We start from the raw sequence: 18,064 nt of genomic DNA on the forward strand, positions 1-18,064 counted from the left end.
GTAGGGAAAGGTCAAGGATGCTACTAAACATCCTACAATATACAGGGCAGTTCCCTCAACAATCATCTGACCTGAAATATCAATAGTGCTCCAACTGAGAAATCCTGGCTCAGACCATGATGGTGGCTGAGAGAGAAGGAAGTACATATTGGAGAGACGATTAAGAGGCTAAAATCAGCAGTAATTAGTGACTGATTGATCGTGTATAATGGGGGAAAGACTATCAAAGGCAACCCTCAGGTTTCTGGCTTGCTCACCTGGATGAGTGGGGAGTGCCGAGATGAGAAATGCTTGAGGAGTTGATGGTTTGGTAGGGGAAGATAAGGAGCTCTGCTTGAAACCCTGTAAATGTGAGGTGCCTATATGACACTTGAAAGATGAAAAACACAATTCTCTAGGTCTACAGATCAAGAGGGGAAGCCTGAGCCCTGTATTTGAGAGCTTCTGTGAATAAAACAGAAGACGTAGGCATGGATGAGATTACCTAGGAAAAGAATACAGAATGAGAAGAAAATAATCCTGGAGACTGAGTCTTGAGAAACTCCCAGGAAAGGAGCAGGAACCAGCAAAATTGTCTAGAGAAGTGGGAGGACATGGCACGCATCAGATGCTTCAAGAGGGCCTGTTTCCTGGCACCTTCTCCAACACAAGCACCACTGATTATTATTGCTATTTTTTTTTGAGACAGGGTCTTGGTCTGTAGTCCAGGCTAGAGTGCAGTGGCATGATCTCAGCATCTCAGCTCACTGCAGCCTCCACCTCCCAGATTCAAGTAATCCTCGTGCCTCAGCCTCCTGAGTAGCTGGGACAGGCATGCACCACCACACCTGGCTAATTTTTGTATTTTTTGGTAGAGATGGGGTTTCACCATTTTGGCCAGGCTGGCCTTGAACTCATGACCTCAGGTGATCTGCCAACCTCGGCCTCCCAGAGTGCTAGGATTACATGCGTGAGCCCCTTTGCCTGGCCTAGATCTTTTTAAACTTTGCTAAGCTAATCAAGTCTAATCAGTTTTTTTTTTTAATCTTGTTTAAATATACCAAAGTTTTAGTTGACAATTTTTGGTAAATAATGAGATTAAGCATCTCTGCCATGTTAGTCAGCCATTCATATTTCTTTTGTAAATTGGCCAATGCATGTGCCTTGCCCATTTTCTATTTCAGATATTCATATTTTTCTATAGACTTTAGTATATCTTATGGTTTTAAACTCTTTACTGTCACATTCTTAGGTATTTCCTGAGAATTTATCTTTTTTTTGGTGGGGGGGGGGGTTGCAGTGGGTGGTGTCTTTCTATTCAGTCGTTTTTCATTTTCATGGATTCAAATTTGTTGACTTTATTTCTCTTCCTGCTTTGACTGCATAGTAGAAGAGACTGTTCTTTCCCAAGGATGATAAAAATGTTCTTCTACATTTTTTAGGATGTCAAATTATTTTATACATTTAAATTTTTAAACCACCTAAAATCTATTTTTGTGGGTGATGAGTAATTAGAATCCTTTTCCAAATGAGCCAGTAGTTTCAATACCAGTTATTGAATAATATGTTATTTCAACCTGTTCTTTATCTTATAATCCTATATCCAATAGTCTGTTGTGGCCTATCTTTTTTGTTCTTTAGATCTCTCAGTATATTCCTGTGCCCAAGCCAGGCTGTTTTTATTACTGTGGCTTTACAATATGTTTTGATAGCTGGTGGGTAAATCTGTATTATTTTATAATCAGGAAAACTCACAAAGGGGTGTGTGTGTGTGTGTGTGTGTGTGTGTGTGTGTGTGTGTGTGTGTTCTTGCATGTGGAAGGTGGATGAGGAAATGCCTTTGAATGACTAGGTCTACTTTGGAAGCTGCAAAGGAGTTTGACACAGTGCCTGGAGCAGAGTTTCCAGAAAAGCTTGGAAAAATAAAAGGAGAATTGGAGACTACAGGGCTCTCAAAGGAGGCTGATGCTCACACTTACAAGGTCTGTAGGTTGATGCAAGCAGAGAGGAAAGCTGGCATGGACTGATCTCTGTTATTTTTATACACTAGCACTAACTGCCTTTCAAGGCCCATTAGGCCTGGAAACCTTTTCCCAGCCCCTGTGAAGTCACTGGGGATGCTAAGGTTAGTCATTCACCCACTGGGGCTATCTAACTGAGCTCGGGTCCGGGTGCACTGCCAGCAGCTGTTTGTGTACTTACAGCCCCCTGGGTGCAGACGACCCCCGGCTGCCAGCCATATGCCTTATGTTTCATTGTCCCACAGCTTTCAAAGAAAACAAGTCTTTTAATTCAGCAAGTATTCACTGAATGTCTGACACCCCCAGTGCAGACCCTGTCCCAATCCCCCAGTGGGGTCCACCTCTATCCAACTCTGGGTGAATGACCATGGTGCTCTTGCACACGTGCGCACACACACACACACACACAAGCACACACACATAACTCAGGCTTGGGGCCCACCTCTCTGGGCTCAGAGGTATCAAAGCAGGGGCATTCCTATCTTAAGGACTTCTTGTCTTAGGGGCTTTGGCCCCACCTGCACAGGACAGAAAATTAGTGGATTTCTAGGAGAAAGCAGGCTATGGCAGGGTATAGCCAGGGACTCAGCTCTTCCTTCCAGATATGCAGGAACCATAAGGAGGGATGGTCAAACAGGGCCTGCTTAGGCCTCTTGCTGGGAACACTCCAAGGGTCTCTGGGGTCACTCAGAGGAGCCGGGAGGCTGCCTGCTGCTGTACACTGAGACAGACTCCTGGGGTGTTTGGATCACTGCAGCCCACATGCTGCCTTTTTGTTATCTTTTCTGTTTTGCCTCTTCCGGGCTGTACTTGTCTTGAGTTTTTGGCCTTATAACATCCATATTAAATGGGGTAGGGCAGAGCATTGCTCAGTAAACAGCAAGAATGTCCCTGGGCATGGCCAAGGCAGTTCTGCTAAGTATGAAAGGGAATGTACCTGCCATACTTTGTGCTTTAGGCCCAAGTGACCTAGGGGCCAGCCTGCCTACTGGCCTCACTCCCAACATTACAGGTGTTTGACTCTACTCCACCCCGTGGAGAGACGGAGCACAGGAGCCACCCACCGGGGGACCATATAAGGTCATGCACACCCACAGAGTGCCCAGTCCTTGCCTGGCCTTGTCCCCATTTTCCCTCCACCTAGGGTTGGGGTGACAATGGAGGTAACTAGAAGACAGATCAAAAGGTTCTTGGTCTTGACACAGATGCAAGAAGGAGGCAGATAATAGACACCTCCCTTCCCCCTCGCCCACATAGGCTCCGGTGGGTTCTCAGGGCAAGGCCTGGCTCCCTCCTCTCCGACTTCAGGTACAGGTGAGTGTGGAGGGAACTGAAAGAGGAAAGGTGAAGTGCTGTTTGGCTTGGACCTGGAGCGGGACAGAAGGCTCTCTGGGCAGGCATGGCCGGTCTTTTGGCAAGAGGCGCGCTCTCTCTCCCTTCCCCTTCCATCGAAGGCTGGGTGTGAAGGTGAGAGCAATCAGAAAAGAAGGTGAAGAGGTACTTGGCCTTGACACGGACGCGGGGGGCGGTCCCAGGCCGAGGCCGCCCCGCCCCCGCCCCGCTCCACCCGGCGCCGCCTCCCGGCGCCTGAGCTGACACCTCCTTAGCGCTGGCCGCGGGCCGCCTCTGCGGCAGCGCTAGTCGCCTTCTCCGAATCGGCTCCGCACAGGTAAGGTCAGGGGACCCGGCGCCTGAGCTGCCGAGGAAGGAGTCGGGGGTGCTGCGTGAGACTGGGAGTTGGGAGGCAAAGAAACAAAATCGGATTTCCTCAGAGGGCCAGAGGAAGAGACTGAAACACGGGGGCCCCAAATCCTTGGGCGGCTGGGAGGTGGTCCCTGTCATGCCCACGACGGGTGGGCGCGTCTTTACCGACTGCCTGCACGGATCCGCAGATGTGCTGGGCGCTTAGATGCCTGCGGCTATGCAGAGACGCAGTCCAGAGAGGTGACCCCAGATCCTGGTAGGGGCTGGATCCCAGGGTCCCGACATCCCTTTGCAATTTCCAGCCAGCAGCTAAAGACTCCCTTCCCGGGGCTTTAGAGAGGCTCCAGGCTCGCGATCCATGAACACACAAAAACCTTCCTTGCTCATGTTCTGAAGAAAAGCCCCGCCTCAGCTCTGTGAATGTTAATAATAGGGGGAAGATTTGTTCTCTCTTGGGTGTGTGTACAGGTGAAACAATCTGCAGAAAAAGACCTTTTTTCGGAAAACCTTTTCAGTTTGAAGTTTCAGCAAATCCATTTTTCATTTCCTTGCATTTGGGGAGATGACATGGAATTTAAGCTCCAGCTTTGGGGCTGTCTCTGAAGTTCTGGGGTTGGGCTTACCTTTCCCGGGATGAGGTTTTGATTTGGAGGAAGTAAAATGGGTTTTGTCTTAACCTGTGCTCGTTCTTTAAACTTATGAGGCCGGGGGCCGTGGATTTACTGACATCCTGTATTCTCTCACCTGCAGCTAGGAGAAAAGATGTTCACTGTGCTGACCCGCCAACCATGTGAGCAAGCAGGTTAGTATCTCTCAGCAGGTAGCAAGCGTGGTTTTGCCAAATCGCAAGAGAACCCCAGCTTCGGCCTACAGTTTTTTATCCATATCCCCTGCAAATGATTGTTTAACTTTATTGGTTTGAGACTCAGTGCTCAGCTGGGTTTCAACACCGGCATTCCTCAAATAAAAGTAATGCTTTTCATCAAAGCCACACAAAACAAGGACTAACATGCATGTTTCACTTAAATGGTTTTTCCGGTTTGTATAATCCATTAATTTGGCCCTTGTGGTTTCCCTTAGCTAGCTGTGTGTAAGGTTTGCTTTAGAATACTGTATTGTTGATTTTGTGATCAATTGTACAGTACTTGGATCTTTCCTGTATTCCCATCCAAATGTTGCTGGCACAGTGCCTACAACACCCCCACCCCTCACTGTGAGTCAGTGTTGTTATGGTTGATACTGCAGGCACAAGTGCAGGATTTTCTCACACTGGAAGGCACACACACACAGACACACACACACACACACACACTTCTAAGCTTGCCCCGCCTGCCTCTAGAGCACTTTTTGGAGTTGCTCATGTGGAAGCCCAGAAGGCTCTGGCTTCTCCAAGCTCAGGTAGGTACCTTGCAATTACCATGTTTGTCCAGCCCTAATGACAGCACAGCTCTAGGCTGCATTTCCTAAATGAGTAAGACCTGGTCTCATCCATTTTGCTTTGTAATAAGCTTTTCTGCAAGGACAAGAGTTTGCTTAAGGTAATCATAGCTTTTTACTTGAAAACTGCTGAAACACAGAAGACTTAGGAGGCCAGCCACGTAGCTGTGGTCAGGAAACTGCATACATATCACACACTCCTCCCCCATGGATAGACATTCTTTAGTCATGCCCCTAAATTGGGTATTCTTGTCTTCCAAAAGGATATGATTTTAGGATAGTAAGGGCAATCTATATGAACTTTTATTTTTGTAAAGGGACATTGCACTTGAGGAGCTGTTTTCCTTTGATTTTTAGGTTTTCCCCCAAAACACTTTGAAATGTTTACACAGATTGTAACGTCACTCATACAGACTAACCTGTTACATTCCTTCCAAAGGACAAGTTTAACTTGGCAGATTAAATTTCTACCCCATTTTGTTAGAGGGAAAAAATCCCTTAAACTTCTATAACTAACACTGACAAATGCATTCTTTGAAAGCTAATGCAAAAGTTTGCCTCTGTGGATTAACTTGTTCCTGTACTTTTATTTGGAATCACAGAAAAGTGATATAGGACCTCTTTATGTGCTCTGCAGGTCAACTCCATGGCAGTTGGCTCTCCTTTCCATTGCTATTACCCACAATTCTGTAATGAGTAACCTTGTGTCTAAGTCATTTTACACATGTGGAGCTAGTTCTGTGGGATAACTTCCCAAAAGTGTGATTGTGAGTCAGATGGCATGCTTATTTGCAGTTTTCATAAATATTGACAAGTTGCCCTCCATTGATGCTGTACCAGTTTACACTTTCAATGACAAGGTAGGAGGATTAAGGTGTTAAGTGACCAACTTTGACACCAAGAAGTGTCTGTGACTGCAGCTACACTGCAGGGGAATCAGTTGAGATGGAAAGAGTTAGCTGTTCTGAGCCATGAAGACCTACTGCGTGACTGCCCTCCTGTAGCAAATGTTGTGATGTGACTGAATTTGGGGGCTGAATCTAATTATATCGTGGGCGCATAGATATGCCCTGTTATTCTTCTGGGAAAATGTCTTACAGAAATAATGGAGGGGTAAAGCATAGGTTATAATGATCTAGGAATAATGTTCTGGAATAAGACAGGATCTATCCAATTGCTGTTCAATTGATCTTCCTATAATGATGAAAATGTTATATGGCTGCACTGTCCAATATAGTAGCCACTAGCCCACATGTGGTTATTGAACACTGGAAATGTGGCTAGTAAGATTGAGAGACTGCATTTTTTTATTTTAATTAATTTACATTTAGATAGCCAATTGATTAGATATATATTGGAATTCGATGAATCTAGTGATCTTTCTATTAGTGTTCATCGTATTTCAACCATTTGGTTGTCATTTATGTTGATGTCCCAATAGTTTTACCAAGACTATTATTATTATTTTTTTAGAGACAAGGTCTCACTCTGTCACCAGGCTGGAGTATAGCGGCACAGCTCACTGCAGCCTTGAGCTCCTGGGATCAAAGGATCCTCCAACCTCAACCTCCTGAGTAGCTTGGGCTACAGGTGTGCACCACATGCACAGTTGATATTTTTTCATTTTTTGTAGAGATGGGGTCTCACTATGTGGCTCAGGCTGGCATCTAACGCCTGGCCTCAAGCATCTTCCCATCTCAGCCTCCCAAAGCTGGGATTACAGGCATAAGCCACTATACCCCGCCCAAGATTATTATTTAGTCAGTATTTTCATTGAATGTCTTTTTATCTTTTTAAAAAATTAGGTATAACTTCTATTCAGTGAAATGGATAGATCTTAAGTTGTGCCCCTAAGTTGGGTGTTCTTGCCTTCTAAAAGTATGTTTTCAGAATAGTAAGGGCAATTTATAAGAATGTTTTTTTAAAGGGAAATTATACCTAAGACACTGATTTGCTTTCATTTTCAAGTTTTCTCCAAAGGACTTTGAAAGGTTTGATGAGTTTTGACAAATGCACACATCCATATACTCCACACTCTGTATAGCGCATTGCCATTACCCCAAGAAAGTGCCCAAATATTCCTTCCCAGTGAATCCCTGCCCCAACTTCTGCCCCCTGGCAATCACTATTCTGATTCCTGTTACCTTCCTACTTTAGAACTTCAAATAAATGAAATCATTTCAGTATAGTATAGTACTAATTTTTTTATTTTTATTTTATTTTATTTTATTGAGACAAGGTCTTATTCTGTCACCCAGGCTGGTGTGTAGTAGTTTGATCTCAACTCATTGCAACCTCCACCTCCTGGCTTCAAGCTATTCTCCCACCTCAGTCTCCCGAGTAGCTGGGACTACAGGCACATATGATCACACCTGGCTAATTTTTGTATTTCTTGGTAGAGACAGGGTTTCACCATATTGGCCAGGCTGGTCTTGAACTCCTGACCTCAAGTGATCCACCCACTTCGGCCTCCCAAAGTGCTGGGATTACAGGGGTCAGCCATCTGCCCAGGCTAATTTCTTTTTCTTTAACTGAGATTATTTTTAAATGAAATATTCTATGAGATTATTTTTAAGTGAAATATTCTATCACCTGGTTTAATTTTTTAAAAATAGATTTTTTGAATCTCCATTAAAACTAATGTTAGCTGGGCGTGGTGGCTCACACCTGTAATCCCAGCACTTTAGGAGACCGAGGCAGGCAGATCACTTGAGCCCAGGAGTTCGAGACCAGCCTGGCCAACATGGTGAAACCCCGTCTCTATTAAAAATACAAAAATTGGCTGCCGTGGTAGCAGGCACCTGTAATCTCAGCTATTCAGGAGGCAGAGGCAGAAGAATCGCTTGAACCTGGGAGGTGGAAGCTGCAGTGAGCCAAGATCACGGCACAGCACTCTAACCTGGGCGATAGAGTGAGACTCCATCTCAAAAAGAAAAGAAAAAGAAAAAAGTAAAACAAATGTTATTGTAATTCATCTCAGGGATAACCAAAATATCAGAAAACTAGACCATGCATACACTCCCTGCAACACTGTTTTAGTACACAATTTGTGAGGAAGGGCAAATAGGTATTGTTTGTGCTTCCCCAAAACTGGGGAGAAGGGGAGCTTATTTGCTACTCCATCTTAGAAGTGTGGGTCTCGCTAACACCAGAGAAAGTGGTTTATGCACCTGATTATGGGGCCAGTCCATCAATTCTACAAAGAATACCAGTGCCTGGTTTTTACCACCCCATCAAGTGTCTTCTGGGTCTTCTCATTTTAGGCCTCAAGGCCCTCTACCGAACTCCAACCATCATTGCCTTGGTGGTCTTGCTTGTGAGTATTGTGGTGCTTGTGAGTATCACTGTCATCCAGATCCACAAGCAAGAGGTCCTCCCTCCAGGACTGAAGGTAAGTGTGAAGGGACTGGCAACAAAGGGAAGAAATGAGCATAAAGGGGAAGAAATCAATTATTCCAAAACCATGAGTTAGAAGAGCAGAAAATCCTTTCCCCCCATCTCTGGCTGAAGCCAGGAGAAGGTAGTGTAAGACGCAAGGGAGAAGATCTGGACATGCTGGGTTTGTGATATTTGAGGCTACAAATTGAGGGTAGTGAATGACACCTTCTCCAAGGACTGTGTAGTCTCGCTTTGACTTCTGACTTCAAAGCTTAAATTTGTAACCAAGAGTTGCAGATGGTTATCAAAGATTTACAAGTTCAGCCAGGTGCGGTGGCTCACGCCTGTAAGGCACTTTGGGAGGCTGAGGCAGGTGGATCGCTTGAATCCACGAGTTCGAGACTAGCTTGGGCAACATGGTGAAACCCATCTCTATCAAAAAAAAAAAAAAAATTTACCAGTTAGTGCACTTTCCGTTTTGACCAGTTTATCTGTTCTCCCAACCACACAACCCTGATAATGAGTAAAGACCGAGGCTGAGCACAGTGGCTCATGTCTGTAATTCCAGCACTTCGAGAGGCCGAGGAAGAAGGATTGCTTGAGCCCGGGAGTTCAAGACCAACCTGGGCAATATAGAGAGACTCCATCTCTACCAAAAAGAAATTTTTCCAAAAAAAGCAAAAAATAAGTCAAGACCAGGAGACCCAGGCACCTCTTCTAGCCTAGGCTGAGTGAACAAAAAATCAAGAACTTGAGAAGGTCTCCTTGAGCTCTATTTGTGCTGCTACTCTTGAGTCTAGAACATGTGCTGTGTTCCTTCCAACACTTCCCTCAACAACACCCCCCCGGCAAAAAAAAAAAAAAAAAAAAATTACTCAGGACCTTGTGCTTAGTCCCAGAGGCCCCTCTTAGTTCTCAACAAGTCCATCCCCAAATGATCTTTAGGCTCAGAATCATAATATATCCCCAGGCTTGGCTCTGAGGGTGCCCTTGGAGACAGGAGGTGATTCCATGAGAGGCTGACAAAGGAAAGATGAAGCAAGTTGATGAGTCCTTCAATCATTTTGGGTAGGGGTCAGCAAACATTTCTCATAAAGGGTCAAATAGTATATATTTTAGGCTTTGAGGTCCATTTATAGTCTCTGTTTTATAACTCTTCTTTGTTTTTTGACTCATTAAGAATGTACAAACCCTTCTTAGCTGTGCCATAGGGACCAGGTAATTCAGCCATGTTCTTTGAATCTCATTTAACATTTACACTTGACCTCACAAGTCTTTTCCATATCGTCCTGCTGTTAGTGACTATTCAAAGGTAATATTTGAAATACATAGACATTTTTAAAAGAAAAGAAACTAATATTGTTTTGGACTCTAAGGATGGGTTTGAGCTAACATTCTAAGGCAGCTTTTCTAAAGGATTAGAGTAAAATCTCCATTAGATAATATAATAGCATTTGGTTCCTTGATAGGATATTTTATTTAAGAATCTCGGCCCTCATGAATAATGTGAATTAAAAATTAAAAAAAAACCTTATGCAATCACCCAATAATGAGAAGAAAGCAAATAACCCAGTTGTCCAAAGATATTAGCTGAGGCCTAAAAGAAGCTGTTTTCCCAAGCTCCAGGCACTGCCTTCTACAAACTACTGTATATAAAATTGGGACTTTGGGAGGCCGAGGCGGGCGGATCACGAGGTCAGGAGATTGAGACCGTCCTGGCTAACGTGGTGAAATCCCATCTCTACTAAAAATACAAAAAATTAGCTGGGCGTGGTGGTGGGCGCCTGTAGTCCCAGCTAGCTACTCAGGAGGCTGAGGCAGGAGAATGGCGTGAACCCGGGAGGCGGAGGTTGCAGTGAGCTGAGATAGTGCCAACTGCATTCCAGCCTGGGCAACAGAGCGAGACTCTGTCTCAAAAAAAAAAAAAAAAAAAAAGGAACTGTAACTAAGAGTAATATATTTTTTATTTTTTATTTTATTGTTATTATTTTGTGAGACAGAGTCTTGCTCCGTCACCTAGGCTGGAGTGCAGTGGCATGATCTTGGCTCGCCCCAACCTCTGCCTCCACAGTTCAAGTGATTCTACTGCCTCAGCCTCCCAAGTAGCTAGGATCACAGGTGCCCACCACCATGCCCAGCTAATTTTTTCTTGCTGTATTTTTAGTACAGATAGGGTTTCACCGTGTTGACCAGGCTAGTCTTGAACTCCTGACCTCAGGTGATCCACCCACCTCAGCCTCCCAGAGTGGTGGGATTATAGGCATGAGCCACCGTGCCCAGCCGCAACTAAGAGTAATATCTCTTTACACTTTGTATAGTGCCATTCAGTTAAGTCAGCACTTTTCCCTGATTACATCACTTAGTTCTTATGCCAACCATAGAAGATGGGCAAAGCGAGCACCATGACTGCCATTTTGAAAGTGAGAAAATGCAGGTTTGGTCAGTGAATGACAGGTCCAGAACTGAAACCTGGTCCCTTCTGTTCCCAAGGCCAGGGCTCTCTTCACTGCCTCCCACTTCTCCCTGACCCTGAGTTCTGAATGGAGATCCCAAGTGGAGGGAAGGGATTTGCCTCAGATAAGAGAACACTTCCTGCTTTGCACAGGATGGAAGGTAGGGAGGATGCACGCAGATGTGGGAAGGTTTGTTGAATTGAGGGAGAGGAGTTAAGCCTAGTACCACCCTTAGACCCTGATAGCTGGGCTGCCTGCCCTGGGCCCCACAATTCAGAAAGACCAGCTCTAGCTGCACTTCAGGCTTATCTCTCTCTATGACCCAAACGAATGTGTTTACCCAGAGCCCATGCTTCCCCTTCTAGAACACACTGTGGTACCCAAGACATCAGAATCTAGGGTCTTCGTGGACCTCCAGAAGGTGGACATCACCAATGGTCTGAGGGGTGGCCAAGAGGCAGCTGCTTACAGGGAGTGTAAACAGAGCATAGCTGTGTGGTCTGAACTGTCCACACACAGGTGCATGGGCTCTTTATTCTGTGAGAACAGGTTTGGGAAAGGGACAGGGCAGAAGCCTCTATTCATAAAATTTTGTCTCTAATCCTACAAATGTTAGAAATGGGCTCGTTAAGGCAGTTGCCAGCTGATGGCTTCTACTTGTTCTGGACAGTAACAGGCAAGTCCTCTGTTCACAATGGAGAGACATGGAGGAATCAGATGGAAGACTAGTAAAATGAGTATATAAAAATAGATCCCTGGGCAGTCTAGAGGGCACTGTTGAAGGAGAAAACCACACATGTTGAATGCTACTGTCTTAGGTTGGGCTCTCCAAGTCAAAGACATACGTGCAAGTAGATCATCTGGGGATGATCCCAGGAAACACTGGTGAGGGACTAGGGAACTGAGATGGGTCAGGCAGCCAAGAGAGGGCCTGCTATGCAGCAGGTCAGCACTGTGGGCAACTGGGACTCAGTCCTGCTTGAGACCCTGTGAGCTGGTACAGAGAACTCAAAGTTGTCCCATATCAAGGGGCATACAGGCATGTGCCTCCCAGATATCCCGGTCAAGGGCGTATTTATTCACCAGCTTCCATCAGTCATTAGCTGAGAGGCTGCTCCCTGGATGTTAACTCTCTAGTCCTTCTGGCATATTTTGTGATCAGGTAGACTCGGGCCACTAGTTAAGCCTTCAGGCAGGTGGAAGATGGATGGTTCTACATCACAGTAGTAAGGCCTGAGGGGATGTGGGCAGAGAATTGCCAGTGACTACTCCATGTAAATAATATTGTTATTATCCCTGTATTGCAGATGAGAAAACAGGAAAAGAAAGGGCAAATAGCTTCCCATAGTTACACAGATTGAAAATAGCAGAACTGGTGTAAAGGAAAGAAAAGAGAACAGACAACAGTGGCCTTAAACAACGATTTGGAGGAACCAGGAGACACACCCTCCACCAATCAGCAGGCAGTTCAAAGAGGGGATTTTAAATCTCTTCTGAATCTTGGTAACAGACCCTAGCCACCATTGCAAGGGACAGGAAATTGTAAAACACAGGAAGATGAGCTCGGAAGGTCCATTCTGCTTAATTGGGTGGATTAAATGTGAGAAGAGACAGATGTTCTGGGCCAGTTGAACCAGAAACGGAATGACAGCTTTGGAAGAGAGTGTTCCACATGCAGTTTTTCTCAGGATATGGAGAGATCTCTCTTTTTTTGTTTTGAAGAGGATTGCAGGTGATGAAGTTGAGCAAATATGAGGGATTTTAAATTATTTGTTATGTTTATTTTTTTATACCATGAGCCCTGTTTTGCTTTCGTGTGCAGCTGACAGTTGGTCCTAAAGGGCCAGCTCTACAACAGCCTGTCTGGAGGGCTCTGAAATGTTACAGAGGACTCTCATGCAAGGTCATATCTGGCTATTAAATCTAACCTTGGCTTGCCTGACCCTGGTTTATGTGAGGTTATGGGCAGAACTATTAAAATGCAGTCAAGGGGAGAAAATGTCTGAGTCTCTTGTGTTACTGGTCTGACTTGCTCCACAAGCTTGAAGAGTAAACATGATGCCATCACTTGTAATTTTCACTCGACCCCCACTCCCCCGCTTTATCGTCATGAAGTCCAATACCTTCCTCTTGAGGCTTCACCCTCCCTACCCCTAATCATAACCATCCAAGAACTTTAGAGCTTCTCAGTCCAATGATCAATACTATTGTACTGCCTCTTGCAGCCATGTGATGTCACTGTTGAAGATGGGTTCTGCACAGTCTAAAGGTTTTAAGGATGGGCTTTTCCACTGTGACCTGCTCAGCCCACATTAGTTCCCCATACTGGGTCCAAGATCATAAGCCATTTTAGTCTACACTCCCATGCTCAGCCATTACTCTCCAAAGCAAAACCACTGGCCCAGTCTGTGTTGAAATCATTCCCTTTTAACCCTCATTGAGCCCTGCTCATCAGCCTGGATTTCTGGTGCCTTGTAGCCCACCCTGGTCTACTTCTCGGAGAGTAAGAGTTGGATAATTAGTTTCTTTTTTTTTTTTTTTTTTTTTTTTTTTTTTCAGAAAGCCTCAGTCTCCTTATGCAAATGGGTCCTCTCCTCCAGTCATATCTGCACACCCCTTAACTAAGACTTTACTTTCAAGGGACTTTTTGTTTAAATAAGAAAGTCTGCAATGCACCTGATTACTGAACAGTCATGCCATTACACTTGGTTTCCTTGGAGCTCAGTGAAAATATCATGGCTATGAGTACAGGTTTTAGAGTCCGTTAGACTCAGGCTTGATCGCAGGTCTGTGATCTTGGGCATTTACTTACTACTGTAAGCCTCGGTTTGCCCATGTGTCGAATGGTATGATATGATATGATATGATATGATAACATATGTCTTATACAGGCAATAACACAAAGCACTTTCTGCAGTGCCTAGAATAAGTGCAGGACAAGGCTTATTACTACTACTATTTATCACAGTAATAATGATAATAAGAAGAAACAAATCTAAGAAAGTTGACCTTATGATTCTGCTTTCGCTATTGCTTTAGACAGATCACACAATCCTTAAGTGTTGGACCAAGGAGACTGGCCCTTTCAGTTAACATTAATTGCATTCACTGTTAGATACAGAGTAATTTAACCAGTTTCCTTATTCTATACATTTCTAAACTGAAAGACTGCTTCCTTTCAGTTAATCCACTGTGTCTTCAGATCCACATTTGAGCCATGGTTTTTTCTGACACTGCATTAGACAGAGGATTACTTACTACTTTTTATCCGAACATCACCTTGCCAGCTGAACTGAAATTCATTCCCATCCCCTCTCCCCCAAAAGAATCACACTGAGTTTCACTGTTTAGGCAAAAGAGCTCTGAAAACTGGTTAAAGACCATTTTTCCCACTTTTGAAAATGTCAGTGAATGATGGTAGGGCTAGATCCGTGTGAGTCGGTAGAGGTGGGCCTATATCAGCAGGTGCCGGAGGGACAGCCATTTCTCCAGTCTCACAGAGCAAAGTCTGGCTGCTGCAGACCCTGGTGAAAGCTGGATCCCAGTTGGAGTTACAAATGAGAATGGATACTCTTCTCTCTGATCTTGGCCCAGCAGCCCTGAGCTTCAGAAACACAGGAAAAACATGCACCCTTTTTGAAGGGTTGGAATAAAGATTTGAGGAAAGGAAGGTGACAGTTTTTCTCCTATTCTCTCTCTCCTCTTGTTTTATGGGTCAGCACCAGGCGTGGCAGGACGGGCTGGAGTGGTGGTGATCAGGTCAGGAGCAGGAGGGAGGAAAGAAAGCAGACCAAGAATATAGAGGCCTGGACCTCTTTAGTTTAGTGCCTGGTTTCCTTCTTGCCTTCAGTTTCAACCTGTACTTTAATCTCCCTGTGAGTCGCTGCCTGTGACAGATTATGAACAATGCCACCTTTGTTCCCCATGAGGGATGTCAGGTCAGGATCCCGATCAACATTCATCATACTGAAGGGCTGAGATTAAGAGGCTGTCCAAGTTCACATACCAGTGAACACAGATGTTCTATTTCAAAATAATGGAGAGGCTATGATTCAGGAGCTGGAGCAACTTTTTAAAAATATGGTCCCATTTCAAACAAAACAAGCATTTGTAATATAGATAATAAAAAGTTGGAAACCTCCTAAATGTATAGGATCAGGAAATTGGTTAAATTACTCTGTACCTAAAAGTGAATACAATGAATGTATGAAAATGGTGATATCAATCTGTTTCTACTGTCAGGAAGACATGTTCATGATATACTTTTAAGAAAAGAGCATTGCATGGCCAGATGCGGTAGCTCATCCCTGTAATACTAGCAGCATTTTGGGAGGCGGAGGTGGGTGAATCACTTGAGCCCAGGAGTTCGAGACCAGGCTGGGAAACATGGCGAAACCCTGTCTTTACAAAAAAATATAAAAATTAGCCAGGTGTGATGGTGCACACCTGTAATCCCAGCTACTCGAAAAGCTGGGGCTGAGAATCAATTGAGCCTGAGAAGTTGAGGCTGCAGTGAGTCGTTGGTGGCACCACTGCATATATACAATGATATATGTATATATCCAGATACATATATACATATATTGTTAGAAAAGATACAAGGGCTAACGCAATAGTTGGATTTGAGGGATGCTTTGTTTTCTTTTCTGTTTTTCTTGTTTTGTGATTTTATTTGTTTATTTTGCTTGACTGGCTTTTCTATGTATGCTAATAGCCTGTATTTATGAGCAGCCATTAAGCATCAGGCATATAGCCTTCTATTCACTTCTGCAAGTAAGTCCTCTAAAGATGAGGGAACCCAGAAAGGTTAGGCAACTTACCCAGTCCGGCATCATAAAATCGAGAATCCATCTGAGTCAGCTTGCCTCCAGAACCAACTTCATCATCTTCTGTGGGACAGGCTAGGTTAACCCAAAGGTGGTGCGGTGGGAGACTTCAGGCCACCCTGAAGGCCTCTGGATGCCCTAGGATGCCTCTGAGCACAAACAGATACAGGGCTTAGGTATGCATTGCTAATTCCAAATTCTATAGGCTACTAATACATGCTCTTTCCTGGTCAGGTTTGGTCCAGAGCCTGGGCTGGGCCAAACCTGCAGGTGAAGCTTTCTAGTGCCTGCTCAAGTTGGACAAATTGGTCCAGGACTCTCAGCCTACTCTCCTGCACACAGCCAGCCCCAGCACTGCCCAGCAACACCTGCCTGTTCATTTGTTGACATACACATTGCCAAAGTGTGATCAATATGTCAATATTATTTTTTAATTTGCTTTTTTTCTCCTTAATTATGAATACTTTAATTCTGAGCACTGATACAGGTATTAACATGCCTCAGCCGGGCGCGGTGGCTCACGCCTGTAATCCCAGCACTTTGGGAGGCCGAGGCGGGTGGATCACTTGAGGTCGGGAGTTTGAGACTAGCCTGACCAACATGGTGAAACCTCATCTCTACTAAAAATACAAAAATTAGCCGGGGATGGTGGTGGGCACCTGTAATCCCAGCTACTTGGGAGGCTGAGGCAGGAGAATCACTTGAACCCGGGAGGCAGAGGTTGCAGTGAGCTGAGATCGTGCCACTGCAATCCAGCCTGGGTGATAAGAGTGAAACTCCATCTCAAAAAAAAAGAAAAAAGGAAACGCCTCTACCCTGTGAAAAACTTCTTATAACTTCTTCCTATGCTTTTATTTTGGTTGTTTATTTTTAGACTGATAAGCCTAGAAGTTTGGAAATAGAGGGCATCCAGGTGACTATTCATTTTCCGTCTGAGACGAAGATGGCTTTTGTACCTCTCCCCAGAGGTCTGAATGAGGAAGAATCAGGCAACTCGATTGTATGCAAGATCCATGAAGTACAATTCTCAACCTTGGCTGAGTGTTGGACTCACCTGGGACTTTTAAAACCTGTTGATGCCTAAGTCCACTCTCAGAGATTCTGATTTAATTGGTATGGGGTGTAGACTTGGCATTGGGGGGATTGTTTAAGCTCTCCAGGTGATTCTAATGCATTGCAAAGTGATAATTATTTCCTAGAACCTGCCCTACCTTTCCTCATCCCCTTCCCTCACAATCCAAGGAGACAAAATTGGTTTGGAGAAAATAGTTTTTCTTATTGATTAGCCCTTCCCTAAGCGAAGCAGTGTGGATTAAGGTACTCAGGGTTCTCAGTGGCCCACTGAGAAAGCAGTCCTCAGAGGAGTCCCGCCCATTCTGACTCTCCGTTTCCCTTTTTATTCAGTATGGTATTGTGCTGGATGCCGGGTCTTCAAGAACCACAGTCTACGTGTATCAATGGCCAGCAGAAAAAGAGAATAATACCGGAGTGGTCAGTCAAACCTTCAAATGTAGTGTGAAAGGTAAGGACTGAAGTGTGTCTGGGAGTCACAATGGGAAGCAAGGTAGAGTTCTAAGTGTTTTGGAGGCCTGGAGAGGTCCTGAGATGTTGCTTGGAGGCAGGGAATGAGCATTGGACTGGGAGTCAGGAAATAGGAGATCGTGTGCTAGTGCTGCTACTCATCAGTGGAATAAACTTGCTCTAGTCACTTCCCTTCTCTGGGCCTCAGTTTTTTCATCTGTATATATGGAAAGGGGTGGCGTCAAGAACTGTGAATGGTCTGAGATTTTACCCTGCCATATTTTCATGGGTGCTGGGTCACACAAGACTCCTGGGTCAGAAATAAAGGACAACTTGTTACTCACAGGAGTAGCCCAGAGTATCAGCATTTTCTTATACTGGTTCTGATTCCCAATTTGCCCAGGATGATGGAAAGACAGACAGATAGTATGCACTCATGCAATAGGTTCTGTCATAGGAAAGGAAATCTGGGATTTTAGGGAAGCATTTATAATGGGCAGTGAGCATGCCTGCCTTATGCTGTGGAGGGAAACACAAGGGACACATGGATAGCTGTCTTCCAGCAGTGATAAGGAGTAGTCCTGTGTATTGATGGCGAGGCAGACAGAGAATGACAATATGTAAACAAATGGACATGGCTCTGTTCCAGTAAAGCTTTATTTATGGACACTGAAATTTTGAATTTCATATAATTCTCATATCATGAAATGTAATTCTTCCTGTAAATTTTTTCCCACCATTAAAA

The 18,064-nt window shown here is 44.6% G+C and overlaps 1 protein-coding gene and 1 long non-coding RNA gene across 2 annotated transcripts in view; one reads left to right on the forward strand and one right to left on the reverse strand.

Annotated features, from left to right (window-relative positions):
• Positions 1-18,064, reverse strand: part of LOC134758046 (uncharacterized) — a 77,886-nt gene that overhangs the window by 52,213 nt on the left and 7,609 nt on the right. The window contains exon 2 of the long non-coding RNA XR_010132797.1: positions 15,793-15,947. This is a non-coding gene — a long non-coding RNA (uncharacterized lncRNA). The remainder of the gene's footprint in view (positions 1-15,792; positions 15,948-18,064) is intronic.
• The window catches only part of ENTPD3 (ectonucleoside triphosphate diphosphohydrolase 3), a 41,508-nt gene continuing 26,990 nt past the window's right edge, over positions 3,547-18,064 (forward strand). The window contains exons 1-4 of the mRNA XM_004033900.5: positions 3,547-3,669; positions 4,455-4,506; positions 8,405-8,532; positions 17,203-17,320. Of these exons, the coding sequence (XP_004033948.1) occupies positions 4,467-4,506; positions 8,405-8,532; positions 17,203-17,320 (286 nt within the window). The 5' untranslated portion in view covers positions 3,547-3,669; positions 4,455-4,466. The remainder of the gene's footprint in view (positions 3,670-4,454; positions 4,507-8,404; positions 8,533-17,202; positions 17,321-18,064) is intronic.

The sequence above is a fragment of the Gorilla gorilla genome, chromosome 2 (genome assembly GCF_029281585.2).
Source record: "Gorilla gorilla gorilla isolate KB3781 chromosome 2, NHGRI_mGorGor1-v2.1_pri, whole genome shotgun sequence".
NCBI classification, from domain to species: Eukaryota; Metazoa; Chordata; class Mammalia; order Primates; family Hominidae; genus Gorilla; species Gorilla gorilla.